This window comes from Rousettus aegyptiacus, unplaced genomic scaffold (genome assembly GCF_014176215.1).
Source record: "Rousettus aegyptiacus isolate mRouAeg1 unplaced genomic scaffold, mRouAeg1.p scaffold_m13_p_7, whole genome shotgun sequence".
In the NCBI taxonomy this organism is placed as follows: domain Eukaryota; kingdom Metazoa; phylum Chordata; class Mammalia; order Chiroptera; family Pteropodidae; genus Rousettus; species Rousettus aegyptiacus.
In genome coordinates, this window is record NW_023416310.1 from 26410853 (window position 1) to 26435217 (window position 24365).

A 24365-nucleotide genomic window follows, 5' to 3' on the forward strand; every position below is an offset into this window, starting at 1 on the left:
CAATGTATGAGAGTTCCTTTTTCTCCACATCCTCACCAACACTTGTTGTTCTTGTGCGGTCTTCTTAAAGAGCATAAAACTAGGGATAGAAAAATGAATGTTTACTTAGAAGGCGAAAAGGAGGTGGATAGGAGGGGCCCATGCAAATGAGGGGCCTGAAGCTTAAGCTTGGCAAGTGAATTAGCCATAGCATGAACCCTTGTGTTTAGCCCTTGGAAACCTCTGAGACCCTTAACTGCAGCACTTTAGAGACCTCGTATTCACAGGTAGATACAAGAAAAGCTTTATCAAACAAGCGATTTGGGAAATAGTCCTCATTTGGGATCTATAGATCTGTTCTCTTTAATAGGTGAAAATTGGCTACTTATCACTAGTACTCTGAATTACAGGTGGGTCTGTTCTAATGTGATAAATACACTCCTGTAAAACCTTCCCCTCGGCAAGGGATGAGCAGAGGGGAAAGTCGCAGGGAGAGCCACTGTCCTTTTGCAGAAGGGTAGCTTGTGGTCAGTGCAGGAGTAGGCTAAGCTGGGAGCGGATGCATCAGTGTGGGATGGGGAGTTGAGATGCAGGCCCTCTGCTTCTCAAGGCTGCCTGGTCCTCCCAACTCTTCCAATACAGGCCAAGTCAGTCTCTGCCTCCATGGTTGGCTCATGCTGTCCCACAAACAGTGCATGATGTCCTTCGCGACCTCACTCCCTATGAAATCCCACTGGCCAAATTCAAGCTCTAGCTCTTCCTTCTCTGGTAGTGCCCACCCATCTTAAATTTGATCTTCCTGGAGTTCCAACAGCCCTGTAGACAGCACACTCTCCTCTCATGTTGAACTGTACCTGACCTTGAGTGAGGTAACCCTCTCGTGTCTTGTGCGTCCCCAACTATTCTGTAGATGCCCCAAAGCCAGGGAACATGCTGTATTTCTTTAGAGTCCCAACAGTATCACACCATTTTTGACTCATTCAGGCTCACTACTTCATTCATTCCATGACTGGTTCACTAAGTACCAGGTACTGTGTCAGAGGCAAGGGCAACAAGTGAACACTGCAGACTTTCCCTCGGGAATATCCGTCTGGTGGAAGGGCCCTTCATGACCAAGTGCTTAATTGGTTATGTTCTCTGTTTGGAGTGACCTCTAAGGAATTGGGCATGAGGGAAATGAGATATGTTCCCCGTTTCTCCTGAGTCCTCGCTTTCATTCTTTCATTCTGAGTGGATTCCTTAAACTTTGGCAACATGCTGCTAATATCGGTTACAAATGTAACATTCTGAATTCAAATATGAGGTATGTATGGGAGTCCATAAATACAGTTGAGAACTCATTATTCTAAGACACTGCTATGATAGATAAAAATACAGAGTGCTATGCATGTTTTATACATGGAGATGTCTGTTTTACTTATTAACAGACAAAACTTACATTAAACATTATGATAATAATGTATAGTTAATGTAACCAAATATTTTGCTTCTTTGTTTTAGGAAATTATACAGTTCTGGCTCGCAAAGGGTGTTGATGGCTTTAGTTTCGAGGCTGTTAAATTTCTTCTAGAAGCAGAGCATCTGAGAAATGAGATCCAAGTGATTAAGACCCAAATCCCGGTAAAGTTTTAAATATTTTACTCCCTTTTCTGAAAATGTCATCAGAGTGTTTTATTTTTTTGTCTCAAACATCAGTTACCAGAGATGAGTTCTGTCCTGTCTCTATGAAGTCCTTTAAATAATTTTCTTTAGGAAATACAGAAATACAAATGCATATGACCAGATGTTTCCTTCCACGGGTTCCTTCAGGAGTGAAGGATTCCCCCCGAGTCCTTTGGTGACAAGGGTTCTGAGGCCATGCACAGTGTGGACTCCACCAAGGGCCACAACTACTCCCTACAATTTTGTCATGTTACCTGAGCTCAAATGAGGGGGCCTAAATTCCCGCAGGCACTTTCGTAGCCGTTACAGAACGCACAGGTGGAAAGGAACTAACGCTTGTTGAGTGTGTACTGTATGCTATGTGCTGTGTACTGGGATATTCCACTTAACTCTCTCGATTTCTTTCGAGTGGTTTCATGATCCTCATTTAGTAAATCTTAGAGAAATTAACTTATCAGAGGTGACAGCGGTGACTAATGGGACTACAAACCAAGCCCATCTTCCTACAGAATCTGGCTCTTTGTGACTCTAAACCAGCAGCGGTTCTTGACCTTCCCCCACACCAGGCCTCTCTATTTCTCTGGTTGACTACCATTCTAGAGTCACTCTGTTTCCAAGGCCAGGTAGATAGTAGTCCGAAGATACATTCCAAAATAATGTATTTGTATATTTACACAATGGAATGTCAAAATAAATGAATTATAGCAGTGCAGACCAATATGAGTAAATCTGCTATTAGCCATGTAATGTGTAGCAAAAGAAATCTAAAATTATATATAGCATGATGCTCTTTTTAATAAAGTTAAGCAAGTAAAGCGAAACTCATGTGATTATAGCTTTATTATCAAGCTTGTAGCTTTTGTCCAGAGTAATAGATTTATGGGTACTTTTAACTTCATTAAAACAAATCAATTAACTAAAAAGAAGTTGGCCATGCATGGGCTAATTATGAGAGCATGTCATGAACCAAAGGTTATGATCAAGCCATTTTTTTAGCACATGATTTTCAATAAAAAGGAAAAATGAAAGGAAAAGTGATGAATTAACCAGCTGTCCCAAAGAAGCAGAAGCACTTATCCTTGGAGAAGAAATCTCAAAATAACCCTGCTAATTATGAGATATCGTACAGCAGGCATATATTTCTAGTCATGACGAATGATCAGAACAATGGGTTTTATGTGCTATCCAAGAAAAACTTAACAAGTAATTTCAGAAAGAGATCTAAGATTCCAAAAACTTCACTTGACCTAGAAAGGAAAGTTCACTCATAAAGAAAAAAGGGGGTGGGGGACTCGACAAATGGATGACAACTCTGGTTTGGATTGTCCAGCCTGTCCATGTCCATTCCTGGACTTATAACCTTGGCTCATGTTAGACATAATCTTTTCTTTGGAGTCTAAATTACTGTAACCTTAGAAAGGCATGGAATATCAGGAAAAATTAATGAAATCTGGGAAAGTATAATGGTAAAAATAAAGGATAGACGTGGTAAAGAAACAAGTTTAAATGCATGATATTAATTTGTGAGCAAATATAGGTGTAATAATGAGCTCTATAATGATTAAGATAATTTGTTTTGCCTTTAAAAGTGTCCGAAGCAGTTAGGACAATTACATGTTTAGGAGGAGGATTTTGTTAAAAACATTTGTTATCAATGTTTAAATATTCAAGAGTTTTTATTTTTTTAAATGCCTACAGCACCTGGTATTCCTAGGTGGTCTCCCATCCAAGTACTAACCAAGCCTGACTCAGCTTCCGAGATCTGATGAGATCGGGCATGTTCAGGGTGGCATGGCCATAGACTCAGAATTTTTTAAAACTAGATTTATAGTTAATAATTTAAGCTTCAAGTGAAGTACTAATAGTCACGATTGTTCTTCAGCCATAAAATCCTTTGAGCACTGAAAAGTCCTAAAACCATCTTCGAGCAGCATTTGTGGGCTTGAGCCATCTGAAGGGACAGTCCATATTCACTTAAGACCAGCTGTGGGCATTTAACATGTGACATGATGGTAACTGTGCTGTCTTGTTTTCGAAGGACACAGTCACACAGTACTCAGAGCTGTACCACGACTTCACCACCATGCAGGTGGGGATGCATGACATTGTCCGGAACTTCCGGTATATAATGGACCAATACAGCACGGAGCCTGGGAGATACAGGTAACCAAGGGCACACTTCCGTGCTTCACAGGTGCAGTGGTTTCTCTCTCACCTTCATTCTCAAGAGGTTCAAGTTATAATTTAACAAACCTGCAAAATTACAGTGTGTTATCACTCAGGCCAGGGCCTGGTATATTCTCTCAGATTGCTTAACGTTGCCGATTTTCAGTTTCCGCTGTTGTAAAAGGATGCTAACCATAATACTTATTTCACATGAATTTTGTGAAAATTGAAAGGTAACATATTATCTAAATGTTAGCCATTAATTATTTTTATTATGATTATTTGACCTGTTAGTATCCTTGCGCAGTACGAGCTAGTAGATCACAATGGTTAGCAACACAGCTCTGGAATTATATGGGCCTGAGATGGATGGGCAACCTTGGACTGGTTAATTAACATACGTCTGTTTTCGCGTTAATCAAAAAGTGATAGTGACACCCTTATAAAGCTGTTGTGAGAGTACACGAAATCATGTATATGAAGGACTTAAAACAGTGCCTAGCACATAATAAATAAACTTAACTCTTACTATGTTCACATAATCACCCAATCCAATCAATAGAAAAGGAGTTACAAGAAAATTCCCCTCTCTAAAGCAGGTCTTCTGATTACGATCCCCATTTTACAGATGAAGAAACTGAGATTCTAAGCATGCAGTGGTCACATCTGTAGTAATGGCAGAGATGGGATTGGAACTGAAACATTTGGGCTCCATATACTATGGGGTTACCTGTTAACGTAGTGTCTCAAATAGCTAGAGCCAGCATTGATGTGGATCATTTTGGGCCAGTGTTTCTTCCCTGAATTTTCAATGAACTGAGTGCACCCCAATAACAAAGTGAGAATTTACAGGGATTCAAATATAAGGGGAAGTTTTTTCAGGAAGTTTTTTTTTTTTTTCTGTATCTATACTGTTTATTCATATGATGAACTTCTGTATTTACTCAGAAATAAAGAACTTTCTGATTCATGAGCCGCATAGATAATTCTCAAAAAGGTAGTGCTGAGTAAAAGATGACAGACAAAAAGGAAAACCCCCTTACTTTACATGCACACATATACTGTAAACTCTGAGCGATGAGACTTACTTAAGAAAGTCTTCCTGGAAGTTACTGAATTTTTATCATATGTAGAAAGAAGTGAATATTGAGATCCAAATGTGTTTAACTCTTAGACGTGGCCTCAGGCTAGTCTTTGGGTTTATTACAATGAGAAACTATCCAGTGGTGACCCAGTATGTCGTTTCTCGGTCATCTGGCTTCCTCGTGAGCCCCAGCCTAACATGGTTAACAGTGTGTGCATTCACCCCACTCCCATCTTGTTAATCAGCAGCAGCAGTTTTCCAGTTTTCTGACAGACCCTGAAGACACTGCACTCTGCCAACTCTTACAGATTCATGGGGACTGAAGCCTATGGAGACAGCATTGACAAGATTGTGATGTATTATGGGTTGCCTTTTATTCAAGAAGCAGATTTCCCCTTCAACGACTATCTCACTAGGCTAGACACTCCTTCTGGGGACAGGGTGTTTGAGGTTATCACATCCTGGATGGAACACATACCAGCAGGAAAATGGCCTAACTGGATGGTAAGTCCCCGTGTCCAGCTCAGCACATCTGGTGCTGGTGAGCATGCTGAATAGTCACATCTCAAACAAGGGCTATGTTTGTCTCTTAGTGACCTTCACCTTTCCCTTGTGACTGTTTAGTGACGTAGTCCTGTCCCAGCTTTTGACTAGGTTCTTGTCGTTTTTCTTCATTCTTTGTTTCCTGGTTCTCAGTCTAGATAATCTTGATCCGTCTACAAGTTTGCTCATTCCTTTGCCAGTTCACGTCTGTCAAGGCACTCTAGGAAATTTTTCATTTGTTATTGTGCTTTTCAACTGAAATTTCCATGTGTTTCTTTTTCAGAATTTCTCTTTGTTGATAGTATCTATTTGATCAGACATTGTTCTCATATTTCCTTTTAAATTCTTTAGATATAGTTGAGTATATATTTTATTTAAAATCTTTGTCCAGTAAGTTCAACGTTTGGGTTTCCTCAGCCACATTTTCTATTAAATGCTTATCCCTCATTATGTATGGATCATACTTTGTTTCTTTACATGTCTCGTGTTCTTTTTGTTGTTGTTTTGAAAACTAGGTATTTTCAAAAAACATAATGTGGAAATTCTGGAAATCATATTCTCCTCTTCCCAGTGTTTGTTGTTGCTGTTTGTTTCTTTAGTGACTTTCTTGGATCAATCCTCCAAAATCTGTGTGTTTCCATTGTGTGGCCACTAATGTCTCTGCTGGGCCATCTTATCAGTCACGTAATAATTGGAAAGAGATTCCTTAAATGCCTCAAAACACTAAGTCTCCCACCCCTTGCTAAGGAGCTATGTACGTATTATTGGGGAATGATTTCAACACTCTGGGAGGCAGTTTACAATTCTGCTTCGATATTCGCTTTCTGCTTTCTGTTCGCACAGAGATTCACGGTTAGCCAGACGCGAGAGATCAGAGCCTTCTCAAGTCTTCCCTGGGCATCTGTATAGCCCTGTACATGGATGGAGCCTTCTAGATTCCAGAAATATGTCAGAACCCTTTATGGACATCTCATTCCCTAGCCTTTAAGCATTTTGGTCAGTCCCTATTTAGGCCCAGTTGATACTACCACCTCAGGCAGGTGTATTGTTAGACAACTGCTGCTTGATTTTTGGCAAATGCCACGGGGATAGGAGTATTTACACAGCTCTGACTCAGATCAGATAAAGGAGAAACAAAAACAAAAACCCAGATCCAAGCTGCTAGAGACTCGGTCAGATAGTGAGTTCTCTAGGGACGAAACTTTAGGTGACCTCTTATTCTGCCCCTCCCGTGGCTGCGGGGGTGCTGGTTTTCACAGCCACTATAGTTGCAAGACTGTTGGTTTTCGTGGCTATCATGGATTTGAGGGGAGGGGCACGAAATAAGGGGAAGTGAAAAAGACACAAAGCTTGATTCTCAGAGATCCAGCTGTTTTTCTTGAATAAATTATTCCTTGGATTGTTCCAAGCCTTTAATTTCCAGAATTCGGAAAAAAATAGATTTTTACTTTTTGCCAGCATTCTCCTTTTATGATTTTTGGAGGTCCTTACTTCCATCATTCCAAAAGTAACCCCCTATCACAAATTTTATGATGTAGTTTTAGCACTTTTTTTTTCACGTACTACAGTTTTGGGTGACTGGGACCTCTCAGCCTGAGAGGCTGTGATCTCTATCCATTGCTGCAAACTATACTGTAAATTTTGAGTGATGAGAATTGCTTATTAAAAGAGGCTTACTGGAAGTTACTGAATTTTATCAGATTTAGAAAGAAGAGAATATTGATTGAGATCCAAACGTGTTCCTTAACTCTTAGACATAGCCTCCTATTAGGCTAGTCTTTGGGTTTATTACAATGAGAAACTGTCCAGTGGTGACCCAGTATGTCATTTCTTGGTCATCTTTCTTGACACTAAAAATATTTAAAAAATCAACACCCTCTTAGAAACAAACGTTTATGTTAATACTTAAAAAAATAAAAAAAGGTCCGAAAGACTGTGCCCAGATTAGCACTGAAGTTATACCAAGAATTAAGTTTGCTTCCTAGGGAGCATAATCAATGGAAATAAATATTCCTTGATTTCAGTTCTGAAAAAGAAAGTGCTCTATTTCGAAGGCTTAAAAATCACAGGGTTTCTTATTAGATGTTCTTAAGATAATGAAAAGAATAAATGAAGGCAAAATTTGACCTAATTTTCTGGCCTTAAAAATAGAAAAATGCTTTATAATGGTCTATAAAAATTAACTGCAAAGGTAGTTTTAGTACATCTAAAGGGAAAAAAAAGCAGCCTCCCTTTTCCCGAATTGTAGCAACCAAGTTCCTCTTCTCAGACTCATATTCAAAGGCTAGTTGAAAGGGCTCCTGTCCTGACTTGAATAAATGAGGCAGTTTCTCAGAACTTGTCTCGTCATTTATAAAATGGAGATAACCCTTTTTAAGCTGCTAAGTGGCATGCTCAGCATATGCACGTGAGGCTGAGTTGTGCTATATGGAAAGAGTTGATAGGCGATTTAAATAAACTCTAAAATAAGCACTAGATGTTATAATATGTAATTAGAACACAACATGGGAACTTTGCAAAATTTCCTTGTGGACAATGTATATTTCTTTATAAAAGTTGATTTATCTTTTTATTTTGTTTGTTTTTAATAGGTCAAAAGTCCCACACACCCTGTCCCTTCCACCTGTTCTGGGTCCTGCTCTCCATGGGGGAAACATTTTTGTTTCCTTTCCTGTCATAAATTTTCTTATTTGTAATGTCATTGTCAAGTAAATGTTTTGTTGATCATAATGGTCAGTTATGTAGCAAGTAGCAGAGTTGGGACTCAAATCCAGGCTTGCTGATGCCAAGGTACCCTAGGTAATGTTCTTCTGCCTGGTGAACTTTTTGTGAAAAAGGATAAATCTTCCAGAAAACTGTGTATAGAGCTGTGTTCTTAAAAATATCTCCCTTTCAGATCGGTGGATCAGACAGAGCCCGGCTGACTTCTCGTTTGGGGAAAGAATATGTCAACATCATGAACATGCTTCTTTTCACACTTCCTGGAACTCCCATAACTTACTATGGAGAAGAAATAGGAATGGGAAATATTTTGGCCACCAATATCAGTGAAAGCTATGATGCTGTAAGTTAGTAAAATTTACTCATGTACCATACCATATACTCGTTTTTGCCAAATCAGAGAATTTACTATTTCTAGTCCACAGCTGAAAGTCATTAACTTTTCTTGGCTGGGGAGCTTGTTAAAAATGTTGCTTCCTGAGACACACAACTAAATTCCTTGTGTAGAGAGCCCAATTATCTGCATTTTAAACTTGTTTTCCAGCTGATTCTTGGGCACACTAAACTTTGAAAACCAGTATTTTGAGTTTGGAATATTATCCCTTGCCCTCTACCTGAAATGTGGAGTTAGAACCTTTATTATAGTGCTTGTCTGTATTGCTGGGTCTCGCTTGTCCACAGTGCAAAGAGTATTCCTTTTATGTTGACAAATGTGATGCACAGCCTCAGACTTGAGTGGTTTTAATTTTGTTTTTGTTTGAGGCTATGGATCTCATAATTGCATTGCTGGGTAGATGAATGATCTCGAACCTATAATTTATGGTTAGATTTCAATTGTATGAGATCCAGTTTCCCTAATATTTGGTCTAAGGGAAACCTTTCCTATTTCAGCTTCTAAATCTGTGTGCACTCATGTGCAATAAATAACCAGGCTGGATAAAAGAGGGCAGAATTTAGGCTCATTTGTTCATGGCCGCATAGGTGAATTCACCATCACTGTATATCACAGTAGAATGAGTTGGTAATAGTACATTCCGAAATCCTACATTACTCATTTTTTGGGAAAAGCAGCAAAGATTTCAAGCATGTATCAAAGTTCAGTTAGTATAGTCTATTTAAACTCAGAATGTCATTAACTATTTTCCAATTAAAAGTGTGAAACTAGGTTTATATACTTCATGTTAATTCCTTTTCATTATGAATGCTAATGAATACAAGTACCAGCAAAGAAATATAGACAAATAATTATGAAATAAGTCATGGCCAAATTACATTTCTTTTAATAACCAGATTACTGTTTTCTCTTTATGGTCTTTTGACACAGGATACCCTTCTCTCAAAGTCACCAATGCAGTGGGACAATAGCTCAAATGCTGGTTTTTCTGAAGGCAATAGCACCTGGTTACCCACCAATTCAGATTATCACACTGTGAACGTTGATGTAAGTATCAATGAAAATTTTACGCTGATTCCAGAAACAGGAAATGAGTTTCTGTGCTGATAACATATACTTACTCTGAGTGTGTCTAAAACCTTGACTGATGCTCCTTAAATTAAGTGCATAGACTTCTCTTGTAGTTTTCATTTTTAAGGAGTTTGGAAGTCATGTTTTTGTGAAACTACTAACTGGTACAGAAATGCCGTAACAGAATACACAACTCTTCACTGGAATGACCAAGTGCTTTGAGCTATTAAGGAAATTTTATGGAGGTGTTTCAGCTAGCCCAGCTATTTTTCCTCCTTGCCTCCCCTCAAAAGGAAGGAAGGAAATCAGTCAGTTGATCTTTGGTAATGTGGACTTGGGAGCAAGAATGTTTACCTGAAGAAACCGAAGACATGAATAATCCCTAAAAGTAGCTGTTCTGGAAAAGCACGCTCTTTGGTTTTAGCCTACACTATTTTCTTTTCTCATGATCAAGTTTGCCGAGTTCAGCAAATTTCCTAAACACTGTGATTATTAAATAGCATTAAAAATTTAGTTCTTGTGTCACACTAGCAACACTTCGCATGCTCAGTAGCTAGTGGCTACCATATGGGACAGCTGATAAAGAAGAGATATAGAATATTCAAATGGGCAACTATTAAAAGAACAGACATAACTATAATTTTCAAATAACGTTAGGAGGAAAAATATGATAAAGAAAACCAACTGATCCAGTAAAAAGTTAAAAAGGAATAAAATAAAAAAATGCAACTATAAATAAAAGATAAAATATGGTAATTGAAAATATAAATGGATTAAACTTAAGATCAAGACAAAATCTAACACGATACAACTAAACAAAAGGACACAAAATTAAAATATAGGTATCAAAGGCAAATGCTAACAGAAAGAAAGCTTGTCCCCTGACTATAGCTATCATTCCTAGATATCTATATCTCGGATTTAAATGTTTTATCAATAGAAATCCAGTTCAATCAATTATGATTAATCTATACAATGGACTAATATGATGCTTTTAAAAAGAATGAAGGAGGTTCTATGTGCTTTGATATAAGACCACCTCTAACATGTACTAAATAATAAAAAACAGCATAGAATGGTAACATACCACTCTGTAAAGAAAGAACAAGTATGTCTATATATGTCTGCATAGGCACAGGATGTATCATTTCATGATTGAAAAGACATAAACAGTTACAGTATCTATCTCTGAAAGAGGAACTGGGAAGCTAGGGGATGGTGAAGAAAACCTTTTTATTTTATATGTTCACCTTATTTTATACTGTGTACATGCATTTCATATTTAAAAAAGTAAAGTTACAAAAAGCAGGAGTGGAAATATTTAATAGCAGACAAAATAGAATTCAATATGAAAAGCATTATGAGACAAAGGTCAATTTTTAAAAATTGATAAAAGAATATTCCACTACAAACCATGAATCTACGCATCTAACAATAACTTCAAAATACATTAAAAAAAAGTATTCTGAGAAATGCAAAGAGAAACAACAAATCCACAATTACAGAGAGACACTTCAACATACTTCCAGAAAGTGATAAATAGACAAAAATAACAACACTTATTGGACACTTCTTATGTGAGTGGCACTGAACTATGCTTTTTCATGCATTATCTATGGCTACAGAAAATGTTAATAGTAATTTGACAAGTCATACACATACACCACAAATACTTTTGTACTTGGTAAATAGAGAATAAACATTTTCTCAAACATTCATTAGATATTCATTAAAGACTACACATTAGGCAACCACCACCAAAACCAACTCAGTCAACATGGCTGGCAAGAATATAATGAAATGAACGTTATCACTGATTTAGCAATAGCTCTTATGAAGAATAATTTGGCATTATATATCAAGTGTCCATACTCTTTGACACAGTAATTATCTTTGATATTTATATCCTAAATCAATAATTTAAATATGGGCAGGAGGCACTAAGAATATGAAAAAATATTAGAAAATTGAACGTTGAAATGAAAGGTAATGGTTAAGTATGGTACAATACAATCGTTCAACAAAATATTACTCTGCCATTAAAATGACATTTATGGAGTTTATATGATAACAGAAGATGCTTGAAATGTTAAAGGGAACAAAGCAAGAGAAATACAACATTAAAATATGTCTGTTGTTTATATAGTGAACATATAATAGTTACTTTCACTTAGACGGCGTTTTGCTTTGCATACTTTTCAGCAACTTTCTGTTCATCATTAGCTATGCAAGAAATACGTGTGTACACATTATTCTACAAAAGAGAACACAGAGGCCCCAATTCACCAGAAGTTCTCAGAGTTTGTGGCCATGGTGGCTGCTTTTCTGCCAGTTACAATATAGCATAAAAGAACTTACTTAGGCAAATTAATTATCCATTAACTTAGATGTGGACATTTGTTTTGGGATTCCTAAAGTGTACTCAAATTTAGTCTCCACATCAGCTCTGGCAAAGATGTAGCAAAGCACTGTCCATACTGCAGTGACTTCCGGACAAGGAGAAACCCTGCATTTGCCAATTTCTATCAGCAGTTAAATAAAGTATTCTTATCTACTTATTAATACTTAACGATTTTGGTAGAAGTAGTTATTTTAAGGGGCCGAATCGAAGCAAGTTTTTGGGGGGGAATTTCTTGATACTAAAAATATCTTTAAAAAACCTCTTAGAATCAAACATCTGTTAATTTTATTAATTATCCATTAACTTAGATGTGGACATTTGTTTTGGGATTCCTAAAGTGTACTCAAATTTAGTCTCCACATCAGCTCTGACAAAGATGTCACAGAGCACTGTCCATACAGCAGCGACTTCCGGACAAGGAGAAATCCTGCATTTGCCAATTTCTATCAGCAGTTAAATAAAGTATTCTTATCTACTTATTAATACTTATGATTTGGTAGAAGTAGTTATTTTAAGGGGCCGAATTGAAGCAAGTTTTTTGGGGGAATTTCTTCATACTAAAAATATCTTTAAAAAACCTCTTAGAATCAAACATCTGTTATTTAAACAGGTCCAAAATGCTCTACCCGGATCAGCATTAAAGTTATACCAAGAATTAAGTTTGCTTCATGCCAATGAGCTGCTCCTCAGCAGGGGCTGGTTCTGCTATTTGAGGACTGACAACCACTCTGTTGTGTACACGAGGGAGCTGGATGGCACAGACAGAGTCTTTCTCATCATTCTGAATTTTGGAGAATCTTCACTGCTAAATCTAAAGGAAGTGATTTCAAAAATTCCCACGAGAGCGAGGATAAAGTTAAGTACCAACTCTACCAGCGAAGGGAGTGAAGTTGATACGCACGCCATTACACTGGACAAGGGAGAAGGACTCATCCTTGAATACAACACGAAGAATCTCCTTCATCACCAAACAGATTTCAGAGACAGATGTTTTGTTTCCAACCGGGCATGCTACTCCAGTGTATTAAACATACTGTACAGCTTGTGTTAGACACCTCTATAAAAGAGATGAAGACACTGGCTTTCTGTCCTGTTATAAGCATCTGCAGTAACTTCATGTACACCACGCTCCTGGGTAAACTTTATCAACAGTCATTAATTATTAGATATTTCTGTAGCTTGAATGGCACTGCTTTTAGGAACGGTTCTCAAATGTTTTTAAAGATTAAAAAAAGGCTGAAAGGAAATTATCTCTTGCAGAAACTTGTAACTTTACTGAGATAGCATCAACAGAGATGATCATAACAGATTATTAGAAAAACCTAATGAATTTTAATGTGAAGAATGTTCTTATTCACAAAATGCAAGCACAGAAACCAGAGGATGATGTACCACCAAAGTGTCTAAAAATGGTCACTAGCAGGAAGGCAGGACCCTGATTTGTAAACTGTTCAAAAAGATCTCAGTAAAAAAGGCAAACAAAGCTGTTTGGATGGGAAGAGGGGAGAGTTCTGCTGTCACCAATCCTTCCTTCACCCCGCTGCTCCATGTCGTAAGGAGCATGATTAGAAAACTGCTCTCCTAGGTTGGGGGGCACATACATCAAGGACAGAACAGTGTAAGCAAGATGTACACTAAACAAAATTTGGATGGAGAAGAAACTTTTAAAAAATTATTTAGTAACTTAAAATAAAAATCTCACTTTTGCTAACCCAAAAGACTATATGACATATTTCAGTGTGTTTCCAACTCCCATTAAATATAGCATTTTAGAATTTTAGATATTTCTTAAGATTCTCGAAAACACTGGTGTTGTCAAGTCCAAGTTCCTCGTACAGGAATTTAATTTGGGCTGTAATCTAAAAGAAACACATTGAAAAAGTTAGAAGGCCTTTGTAGTAAAACCGCAGTGTTCAAGTCTTTTTTATTCATCTTCACCTAACCCTGAAGTCGACAATTTATGGCAGAGGTATTTTTATTTGGGACAGAGGCAGAAGGCTCCCAACAAATAAGATTCAATTACTTTCTTTAACAGAGCTCATGAGCACTAAAGAGAGCCTTTTCTCTTAAGTGACTCAGTGTTTTTCCTTCCCCTCTTGGGTCTCAGCCACGACCTGGCAGCCGTGAAGCAGCTGTCACAAACCCTGCCACAACCACTGAAATGTTGAGGACATCAGATCTCTACTTGGGGATCTGTCATTGGAAGGGAGCTTGATAACATACCTTTTTGTGAGAATCTTCAATCACATGATTGCCTCCAGGCTGAATGTCTAAAATAATATTGGGGGACTGATAGCCTGAAAGAGTTAACATATAAAACAATTAGAAGGTTTTGGGCAATTGAGAGCCATTTCTACTCTCTCCTTCAAGTACTGTATTACAATAGTAGTGAAGAAAAAAGGCAAAAACTGCCACCAACAACGAAGACAGGGGAAGGGACAAGCAGCAGAAGAAAAATTTCTGTAACAGGGAAAAGCAGGAGGACCAGTGGCTGAGGAAGCTGGATGGAAGAGACTGTAGGGCCACGTGGAGAGGGATGCAACCTAGGAGGAAGCCAATTGGCCCTGTGGGATCTGAGTCTTAGGACCTGGCAATACCAGCTACAGCAATGGGTGAGAGTGAGACACAGAGCTGAATACAGGGTGACTGTCTGAAAACGTGTATGGGGATCCCTCCTACCCTGAGGTCTGGAAGGTCTTGGCATGTCTTGGCAAGGAAAAAAAGGTCAGAGTCCTTGTTTAATTGAATTGAAAGATCTAGAGAAAATTAAAGTAGCTAGTTTGGGCACTTAAAGTTCCAGAACAAAACTTCAGAATCTGTTTTTCAGAGGTTCTCAAGAATAATGGCTTAATTATAATACTTTTAAATGAACAAATGGTCGTATGACTGTACAGCTCCAATTTACATGTTGATATTCAAATTTACTTTTTTCTTTGTGCCTCGCCTACCTTATTACATACTGTTCTCTGAAAAAGAGGCAAGGTAGTTATAGTTACTATTATATGTTTCAATGGGTAATCAACATAGGAAAAATAATTCGTCCAAAATCATGGGCAGATGATTTGGTCTGTACATAAAATGTATTAGTCTGAGCAGTATGCTAAAGGTAACAGTCCAATAGACTCCGTTCCCTGCTTCCAGGTGGTCTCCTACCTTCACCGGTGTTCTTAGCATGCTCTGCAATAGCTTCCTTGAGTTTCTCAGTATAGTTTACAATTCCTTTCAGAGGCACCCGTTCATCATTTTCATAAGCTGTGATGTGAATTGCAGGGTAATGCTGCAAGAAAATCAATGTACGAAGAATTTATATTATTCCTTATGGTCCCCTTCTACTTTATAGGTTATGAAAAATAATTACTTCCAATTTTTTTCCTAGGTGCTTGATGTTTTCCCCTTATTTGATATTCCTGAGAGAGCTTTAGTATCACAGTACTAGACTTCTTGTTATCAGGTACAGCCTTTTCTTGACTAGAGAGACCATGACCTTAATCAAACAAACATGGAATATGAGCAGAGATAGTGCTGCAAGGTGTTTGTGTATTATAAGTAGAAACAATCTAAAGTCCTACTGAATTCCTGTCTCAGCTCAGGTAAGCATCCTTTTGATTATTTTCTCTAATACTTCTGGATGGTAATATCATAACTTTCACTACCTGAGGTTTAATATTTTGATAGGGACAGTAACGTTTTATGTAGTTCTTATGTTTCTCATCAGATGAAGGATTCCCCCATTCTTCTAATTCTTCTAATGTCAGAGGAAGTGTAGTGTCCATCATGGTGTTGAGAACATCCAAGAAAGGTGCCTAAAAAAAAAAAAGCCAAAGAAACTTAAACTTTGACCTATAAGTTAGTAAAATGAGTTTCAGAAAAATATACTTTATGATTATATATAGGCTGACATGAGAAAATGAAGCTCAAGAAGCCATGTGGGCTCCCAGGGGCCAGACTAATTATTTAGTTCTTAACCTGGGCTTCTGAATTATAACTAGATTTTAAGGCGTTCAACCCCTTCAATGTCATTTGTTTAAAAAAGAAAGTTTTTATGTTCTAATTTCACAATTTTTGTGCCTTTCTTATTATATATTAAATACAAGTAATAAATACTACCACCTCATATCTATTTGGATAGTTATTATGAAATAAGTGCTGGCAAGGATGTTGAAACTCTTGTGCACTATTCATAGGAATGTTAAAGGTTAGTTGCATTTTTTATATTGTAAATACTTCTACCATTGTTTTTGTGCATAGTTTTTTTTCCCCCTCTATATTCAGTATTTCTATTTAAAAAATAGATTTACAGATCAGGATTATTTAACAAATATTTACTTAATACAAACCTACAGTTTATATTTATCCCACAGGCTCAAAAAAAAAAAAATCTGAAAATAATTTACTGTGTTCATTCCAGTCATTATGTTTTCTACAGTATCTAACCAGGAAGCAGGAAAATGATGGAGGTAAAAATGAGCTGCTATAACTTCATAATTTTGGACACCAGTAAAAGACTGTAGAGCCTTTTCAGAACAGGGCAAGATATTTCAATTAGACAAAAATTACCCCTAAAGACCATTAAGAATGGAATATCTAAAAATAGGGAGCCCGCCCCTAAATCCGAGACTGAAATGTTGACAGGCAAGAGAGTAAAAAATTGTGTGTGACCCAGAGTCAGCGTGCTCTGCCTGACTTATGGAACTGATGACCATATATACTTTGTCTCTTTTCTACCAACTCTAAATGTTCTTACAAATAAAAGATGATCAGTAGGAATAGTCGATTAATATCCTTCACCGGTAAATAACACTGTCGGGGAAGACTAAAGGGTAAGCAGTTGGATTAAAATAAGAAGTTCTCCCTGAGCTAAATTCTGTGTTTAAAATTTAAAAGCTTCGTTATACTCATATGCTAAAGTAAGACTGCAACATAAATTTATTCTTAGAGCAACCTATGGCTTTACTCCTCCCCATTCTGTAAAGAGACAAGGTACTCACCTCCAAAGTCACAGCTCTCAAGAGGTCTGGATTAAAATTACACAATGCTCCCACAAGCACCCCTCCAGCACTGAAAGCAGTCAGGGCTGTTAGACTTGGCTGAGAAAAGCCTTGGCCATGAAGTGTCTTAATACAAGCCTCTAGGTCAGCAAGGCCATGGAGTTTTTTAGTTAGACGGCCATCAGCATGCCACTGGAGGCCTAATTCACCACCACCCCTGAAATTAAAGGGCAAAACAGTTTCAGTGGGAAAAAAATATTAATGATACAGGGTCAGCAAACTATAGCCTATGGGCCAAATCTACCCATAGGCCTGTTTCTATATGGTCCTCAAGCTAAAAACGGTTTTTACATTTTTAAAGGTTGGGAGACAAAACAACCAACCAGGATATGAAGCAGAGGCCATTATGTGGCCTTAAGCTTTAGTTCTTTAGAGCAGCGGTCCCTAACCTTTTTGGCACCAGGTACCGGAGCTCTTATGAAACTCTAATGCCTGGCGATCTGAGGTGGAGCTGAGGCTGTGATGCTAGCGCTGGGGAGCGGCTGCAAATACAGATGAAGCTTTGTTTGCTGGCCCACTGCTCACCTCCTGCTGTGCGGCCTGGTTCCTAACAGGCCATGGACCCTTACCAGTCTGCAGCCCAGGGGTTGGGGACTCCTGTTTTGGAGAGAAAGTTTGCCAACACGTGATATAGACAATCAAAAATTTACTCAAAAAATATGTTTCGAGTACCTGCTTACTATTTACCAGGCACTGTGCTAAATACAGGCCTTAAAAACACATAAATAAGCAAAATTCCCCTGCCTTGAAGATGGTTATAATTTTGGGGGGAAAGAAAACAGCTACCAAGCAATGTGGCTGCTACTATAACATAAGCGTATTAAGGTATCACAGAAGCAGATAAAAAAAATAATCCACCTTTTGGGTTAAGGGTATGTACAAGTCAGGAACACAAATGCTTAAGATAGAGATATACCCAAGCAGAGTCTTGAGGGAAGAATATGAATTCTCAGAGGGCAAAGAAAAGGAAGGCATCAAGACACAGCATGTACAAGGGCACAGAGGAAAAAGAACTTGTCACTGAAAGGATGTAGCTAGGCTGGATGTGTAGGATGTGTATGGCTAGAGCGCAGGAGGTGATTGGGAAGGGATGACAGATGCCATTACAGAGATAAGTCGGATCACTAGGGTGTTAAATACAATACTGAGAAATCTGAATTTTATTGTGGAGACAGGGAAGTGGTGGAGGATTTTAAGTAGAAATGGAATCATGTGTGCTTCTTGAAAACAGCTAAAATAGAATAGAAGTTAGAGTGGAAAGAAAGTCCAGCTTAAGAGGCTATTTTAGAAAAACCTAAACTCAGGAGAATGAAATGGAAATAATAAAGTTAGTAAGTTGAGATTGGCACTAGTCTAAAAATCCTAAAAATCTACCCTTTTGCTTTTGGATCAACTAATGTCATCAAATCATTCAGCCAGCACAGGTTTGGGAATACCTAAATTCAATAATACAAATAAAAAAAATTAACTTCTGCTCCCTGATATACTGTTATTCTGGACACCTGTCACAGGGCTCCAGCATTCATGTGCTAGGCAAAATGTGCCGACTCACCGAACATGGCAATATGCTAATATCCATCCATCGTCCACCAACACCCGCCTTTCAGGCCTGAAATTCATTTTCAAATCCATGCCATAAGCTCCGTACACATGTACCAAGAGAGGTTTCTTCTGCAAGTCCTCAGAATCCGTTTTGTGGAAAATGGTCATTGGCACTAATTTTCCATCCTGGAAATGAAGATTTACTATGCATGTAAAGAATCTTTTAAAACAGTTTTATCCCCAATTTTAAGTGCTGCTTATTGATGTTGAGCAGAAACTTCATTTAAGACAAAGAGTTATGGTCTCAAAAAATCCATCATGGTACTTATTTTCAGTTACTTTGCTGACCTACTATAATTAAAGAGTTCTTCACTACCTAGTTTTACTGTAATTTTTTTTCTTTCAGGACGAGCCCAAATACCTATTAAGGTTAGACATACTAGCATGGCATTTTTCCTATACCTGAGCTACATACTGGCATTTCTCATCTTTGAATATTTACAAATATGTTAAAGAAGTTTTCGTTTTTAAAGAAGTTTTAGCAGCTCAATTTCTGTCCTCTATAGTCAGAATTCTCAACTATTAGTACCTGAAATCTCACACTGACCTGATACCCACCTACATCTTCTTCAAAGGCTCATTTAACTTTATTTTAAAAAGGTTTAAAAGTAAGTTTTATAAATTACTTGTAGGGCAGGTAACTGCTCCCTAATGTAGTTCACATCTGTCAATCCCAAATGACTGAAAAGAGGCACACTCTGGACAGATGAGATTAATCTGAATTCTTTCACAGAAAAAGGGTAGGAAAGTTGGTTCTCACTCCGCTTAAAGAAAATAATGAAATAGCATGTTTTACATAAGGAAAAGAATTTAACCAAGCCACTCTCCCTATTTTTTTTATTCTCATGTTGAAAACTTCACTCTGGGCACCAGAGTGTGATCTAATAAGGAGGGACTCTTCCTCTCATTATTCTTTACATAACTTGCTACGACAGTGTGACTGAATTTTCACTTCTCAGTACGACTCATTCTTATAAGATAACCTTGTTCTTTTCATCTCCTTGCCTCCTCTCCAACTTCAATATAACAAGCACAGAAATACTTGCTGGTTAAATACTTCTGAAAAGGAAGAGGTGAGGATGGTCGCCGTCCTGCGGTGGCGGGGTCACAGAATTCACCAGCAGTGCACAAGTGCCGCAAGTTACAACCGGTTCCATCAGCAGGTGCTTCCTTCTCCTCTAATGTGCAAAGAGTCCCTTGGCTCTCCAAGAACTAAGCTTCACTGATCTTTCCATTGAGGGTATAATGACAACATTTGATAGCCCAGTATAAATCCCATGTTTGTAACACAAAACAAAGCCTACACATACATATTTTATTGACAAAACACAAAAATCTGGAAGGTGATACACTAAATGGTTAACAATGATTTTCTTCTAAGAGGTATAGCAAATGGGACTGAAAAGTAGCCATTTAAACTTCATACGTTCTATGTTTTTGCATTTGTTCTATCAAGCATGTAATCCTTTTTAAGTATTAAATATTTGCTTAAAGACAATCAATGAACTACAGAAAAAATTAATAAGAAAAAAAGGCTTATGTCTCAATTCACTCTTTGTTAGCACATGAAATTACCTGATGTATAATATATTAAGGTCTGAAAATTCCTTAATTTCAAGGCCAGTTTATACATTAATTTGTTCCTCACTCACGCAATTTTTTTCTACTCCTTACAACCTCTGCCACCCCCTTCCCCCTGGCCAATCTTTCCTCTTTCACTCTATCCTTTGGCTACATTGTCTTCCTTTATACTTCCCGAATGCACCATTTCTTCCTCAATTCAGAGCCTCTGCACAAAATGGAATCCTCCTGCCCCTTTTCTATCTTAACTGTTTAGTATCCTTAAGGCCTCCCCTGAGATACTACTTCTCTCCATACCTGGTAAGGTCCCTTTGCTGTTTCCACTGTATAGCAATCAAGACGTTACTAATTACTTCTTCATCTGTCATCTTCCTCACTAGACTTAAGTTCCATGAGAGCAGGGACTATATCAATCTAGTTCACTGTAGTCAACTGCTTATCACTTTGTTGTTATAACTGCATACCAACTTTGACTGTTTTTTCTTTAAATCAACTTTTAAAGTTTAAATATAAAAGACAGGTGAAATAAAGGGCTAGTTATAAATTTTCTAGTCCATGTTAAAATAAATACATGAGTATTAAAGTTTAAACAAATCCATATATCCCCTAAAATCAGCTGGGTCTTACTGTGGTATGTGAGATCCACTTTATGATACTGTGCTAATGTAATACCAGCAACTACACAATACTTGACAAATAGTATGCTTTCAATAAATGGGGCTGGAGATTTCAGACTTACCTTGCTTTTGGCTTCTAGACGTAACACACGACTAGTCTTTGTGATTGGGTCTTCATGTCCAGTTTCTTCAAACAGTTTGCCTTCAGCAAACTTATATGTGTAATATTTTGGGGGACGTATTGGAGAGCAAAGCTGAAAGGGACAGTTCTTTGGGTCTGAATTTGTATCCATTATGAATCCACAGGCCCAAGGAGGGAGCTAAAGAAATAAAACAGGTAGTTTTACTCTTTATCTGGACACTAAGTATCATGAATTAAGTTTCTTGGTCTGCTCCAAATAAGATGAAGTGCACATCAAGTTTCTTTTTCTCTATTACCACAAAACGCTTCATTTAAGAATTACTTCAGTATGACAAAATATACTTCAAGTAATAAACAAAATTACACTAATGACCAATAAAATGAGAAAAAGTTATAGGAAAATGGTTTATCATGATTCTGGATTTACATTAAGTCTCCTTTAATAAAAAAGTTTCTTTTGGGGGTCTAAACTTGGGCCATAAAATAATAGCAACATGGTTAATAATAAGAGCAAATCAAATAGTAATTCCAGAAGTGAGTGACATCTCCAAGATCTCTGTTCTTATAGAACGTGAAATCTCTGACATGTGTTTTTAATAATTTACCCACCAGCCCACACTCTGCTGCCTGGACAGCCACAGTGATGACAGTTATTATTCCAGGGCTACAAACCGGCTCAGCAGCACTAAAGCATTTACAATTTGTTTCTAACTTTAGCTCCCAGGCTAACCATTGTGCAGAACAAAACCTTGCCCAGCACATCCACTCCGAGAGACTCAGAGCTATTATGATTAAGATTCTTAACTTTAAGAAAAAAGGAAAGGAATCAAAATTTATTCTCTCAGAGCAGCAGGGTCCAGCTTCCAGCCTTCCACTAACATCCTTCTTACACCTTTTAAAGAACTCGTAAGCAGGCTGACAGTGTGTTAGAAATAGTACTGAGAGTCAGAACATTAAAAGAAAATTGCCTTTCTTTTCCTAAGTAATTGTAGAAAGAGCAAATTCCTTAGAAAATCAGAGGTCTTGGCACAGCAAAGTCACCGGTGGCACTATTCAGAAAGGGTAGGTGGGGTATGGGTGCATACAGTGTGCACCGTTTAACCTGTAGAAACTACAGCCAAAGAACTTACGTTCACAGAGCAAATTTCTTGTAATTAATCCAAAGAATCTATTTGCCTGAAACACTAATAAGGACATTCATTTGCAGTATTTCTTTAAAAGAGCTCCTAATTTATTCTCCTCAGACTGAGGATTATTCTCAAGCATAATTTGTTTAAATGCAAGCCATAACTGGAAAGAAAAATGTAATTGTGAAAGTTGGGAAACCTGGTAGCATAACTAAGGGGAACGAACTGAGACCTTAGCGGGAAACAAAGAAACACTGCTAACCTTGTAACCAGGCCTCGGACTGAGGCTACCGGGCTCCTCTGCCCACAGACGCGCAAGGGTTTCAGCCATTTTGTGAGAGTTTAAAACAATTTCCATGTGACCCATGTAGTAAGCTGTTTCAGTTTTAGATCAAGTGGATTACAATAAATCAAAAAGTCTTTTGGGTGTATTCCTTAAACTACTGGGACCATGGTTAAAGTTTTAATCATAACAAAAACTGTGCCCAGGCTATAGACTTTTTAAAGTTTGTTCAGCTGATGCAGAAATAAATATTAAGGATATCTTAAGTCACATTTCTTAGAGATAAGCCTGCATGTATATTAATGGACAGAATATAAGAATAATTGTAAGCTGGCGTGGTGATATGCAGATATTCCTTAGATACTTGAACAGGTTCAGGATCCTACCAGCAAATCACAGTCATTTCGTTGAAAGAATGAAGATGTAAATACTGAAAGAAAATCGGCCCAAGTATGCAGATTCTTCCAAATGAACTGATAACAGCACAAAGCAAAAAATTTCCCAATTAAATTAAATGTTGTAATCAATTAAACTATCATAACTTCTTTTTGTAGAGGAAAAAATATTACCAGGAAATACTGATGACATGATGACCAATGATAGGAGGCAAATATTACATTTCTATTGCTGAGATTGACTTTAAAAATATCTTTCGGTCAAGTGCCCACTGGGCAGAGATGGTACAAGAGAAATACTTTATAATCCATTTATAATTTGGCTTAAAAATTTTGTCCTTTGTATATGGCATTGTCTATGCATATTAGTCAGTGCTGTACAGTTCATGAAAAGGCTCTGATATGTAAAATTCTCTTTCAGTAGCACTTGGTATATAACACAGTATCTCACTCCATGTGACGATGACTTCGAACATTATGGAAAGCATAATAAATACTACAGGTTGGAAAGGGTGGGGGAATAAAGAGATAAAGGATATAGAATGGCATGATGTTTGTTTTAATAAAAGTTAAAACCATGGAAACTAGGGTATATCTTTAGAAATAGAATACTTACAAAAAAGTCATATTTACTTAGAAAGTCAAATCTTATAGCATAATAAACTCGTGAAGTCCTAATTTTCTTGAATTTTGTTGTACTAAATGCATCTCATCTCTATTCCTATAGAGCACAATAAGAATAGATGTTCTGTCAGTTTCCCAATTAAAGATATCTGAATTTCGCAAATTAGGAAAGGAAAAGACACTTTGAATCCAGTAGATGAAAGCAATAAGAAGTTCGCTAAAGTAAAATCACCAATTTTGTTTTAGGATTCTTATATAGTCTTCTGAAACAGTAAACATTACATTTGATAACTTGATTTTATGATGTAGCTAGAAAATTTTGGTTGTTTGAGGCCCTTGTTAGTTCTTATTTATACCACTACGACAAACTCAAATCTAACTTCCCTGCCCCTTATCTTTTGTTGCTTCAGTGGACCCTACCAGGCTGTCGGGTAGCCGCATGAAGTGTAACTTGAGTCCTCAAATCATTCCCCTTCCCCTAAATTTCAGTTGTTCTCCCTTTTCATAATTTATGCATAAGTTCATCAACCTGACAAAGAACGGCAAATCATAGCTTCATCTCCCAGAAATTTATTCTGCTTCAATAAAATGGAATTACTGGCAGTTTCCTGAACATTTTCTAAACTTCTCTAGCTTAGAGCTTCATTTGAAAGACTTTCTCATCCTAGAATACCATTCCCCTCGATACACATCAAAACCCTATCTATTCTCTTTAGTTTATCTGAAATTCTACTTCCCCGATAAAAGCTTTCCTGGGCCCTCTCTTCTGCTTTGGGTCCCACAGCACATTTTGTGTTTTTGATACGACTTATTTATTTTATTGTTACTATTATTTTTTACTATTAACTATAGACTTTATTCATATTTCACCTATATACATTTCCATTAATGTCCTTTTTCTGTCCTGGGATCCATTGTAGGATTC

At 37.4% G+C, this 24365-nt stretch overlaps 2 protein-coding genes and 1 pseudogene across 6 annotated transcripts in view; 1 reads left to right on the forward strand and 2 right to left on the reverse strand.

The window, feature by feature from the left end:
• Positions 1–13732, forward strand: part of SLC3A1 (solute carrier family 3 member 1) — a 43987-nt gene extending 30255 nt beyond the window's left edge. For both annotated transcript variants that reach the window (XM_016142216.2, XM_036223999.1), the window contains 6 exons: positions 1480–1599; positions 3680–3804; positions 5200–5395; positions 8331–8498; positions 9480–9596; positions 12632–13732. In XM_016142216.2, coding sequence (XP_015997702.2) covers positions 1480–1599; positions 3680–3804; positions 5200–5395; positions 8331–8498; positions 9480–9596; positions 12632–13072 — 1167 coding nt within the window. In that variant the 3' untranslated portion in view covers positions 13073–13732. The remainder of the gene's footprint in view (positions 1–1479; positions 1600–3679; positions 3805–5199; positions 5396–8330; positions 8499–9479; positions 9597–12631) is intronic.
• Positions 3331–3444, reverse strand: LOC118606330 (annotated as a pseudogene).
• The window catches only part of PREPL (prolyl endopeptidase like), a 35390-nt gene continuing 23647 nt past the window's right edge, over positions 12623–24365 (reverse strand). For all 4 annotated transcript variants that reach the window (XM_036223996.1, XM_036223995.1, XM_036223997.1 and 1 more), the window contains 7 exons: positions 20992–21189; positions 18622–18797; positions 17010–17226; positions 15675–15824; positions 15175–15298; positions 14245–14318; positions 12623–13880 (listed from right to left, as the gene is read on the reverse strand). In XM_036223996.1, the coding sequence (XP_036079889.1) occupies positions 13791–13880; positions 14245–14318; positions 15175–15298; positions 15675–15824; positions 17010–17226; positions 18622–18797; positions 20992–21189 (1029 nt within the window). In that variant the 3' untranslated portion in view covers positions 12623–13790. The remainder of the gene's footprint in view (positions 13881–14244; positions 14319–15174; positions 15299–15674; positions 15825–17009; positions 17227–18621; positions 18798–20991; positions 21190–24365) is intronic.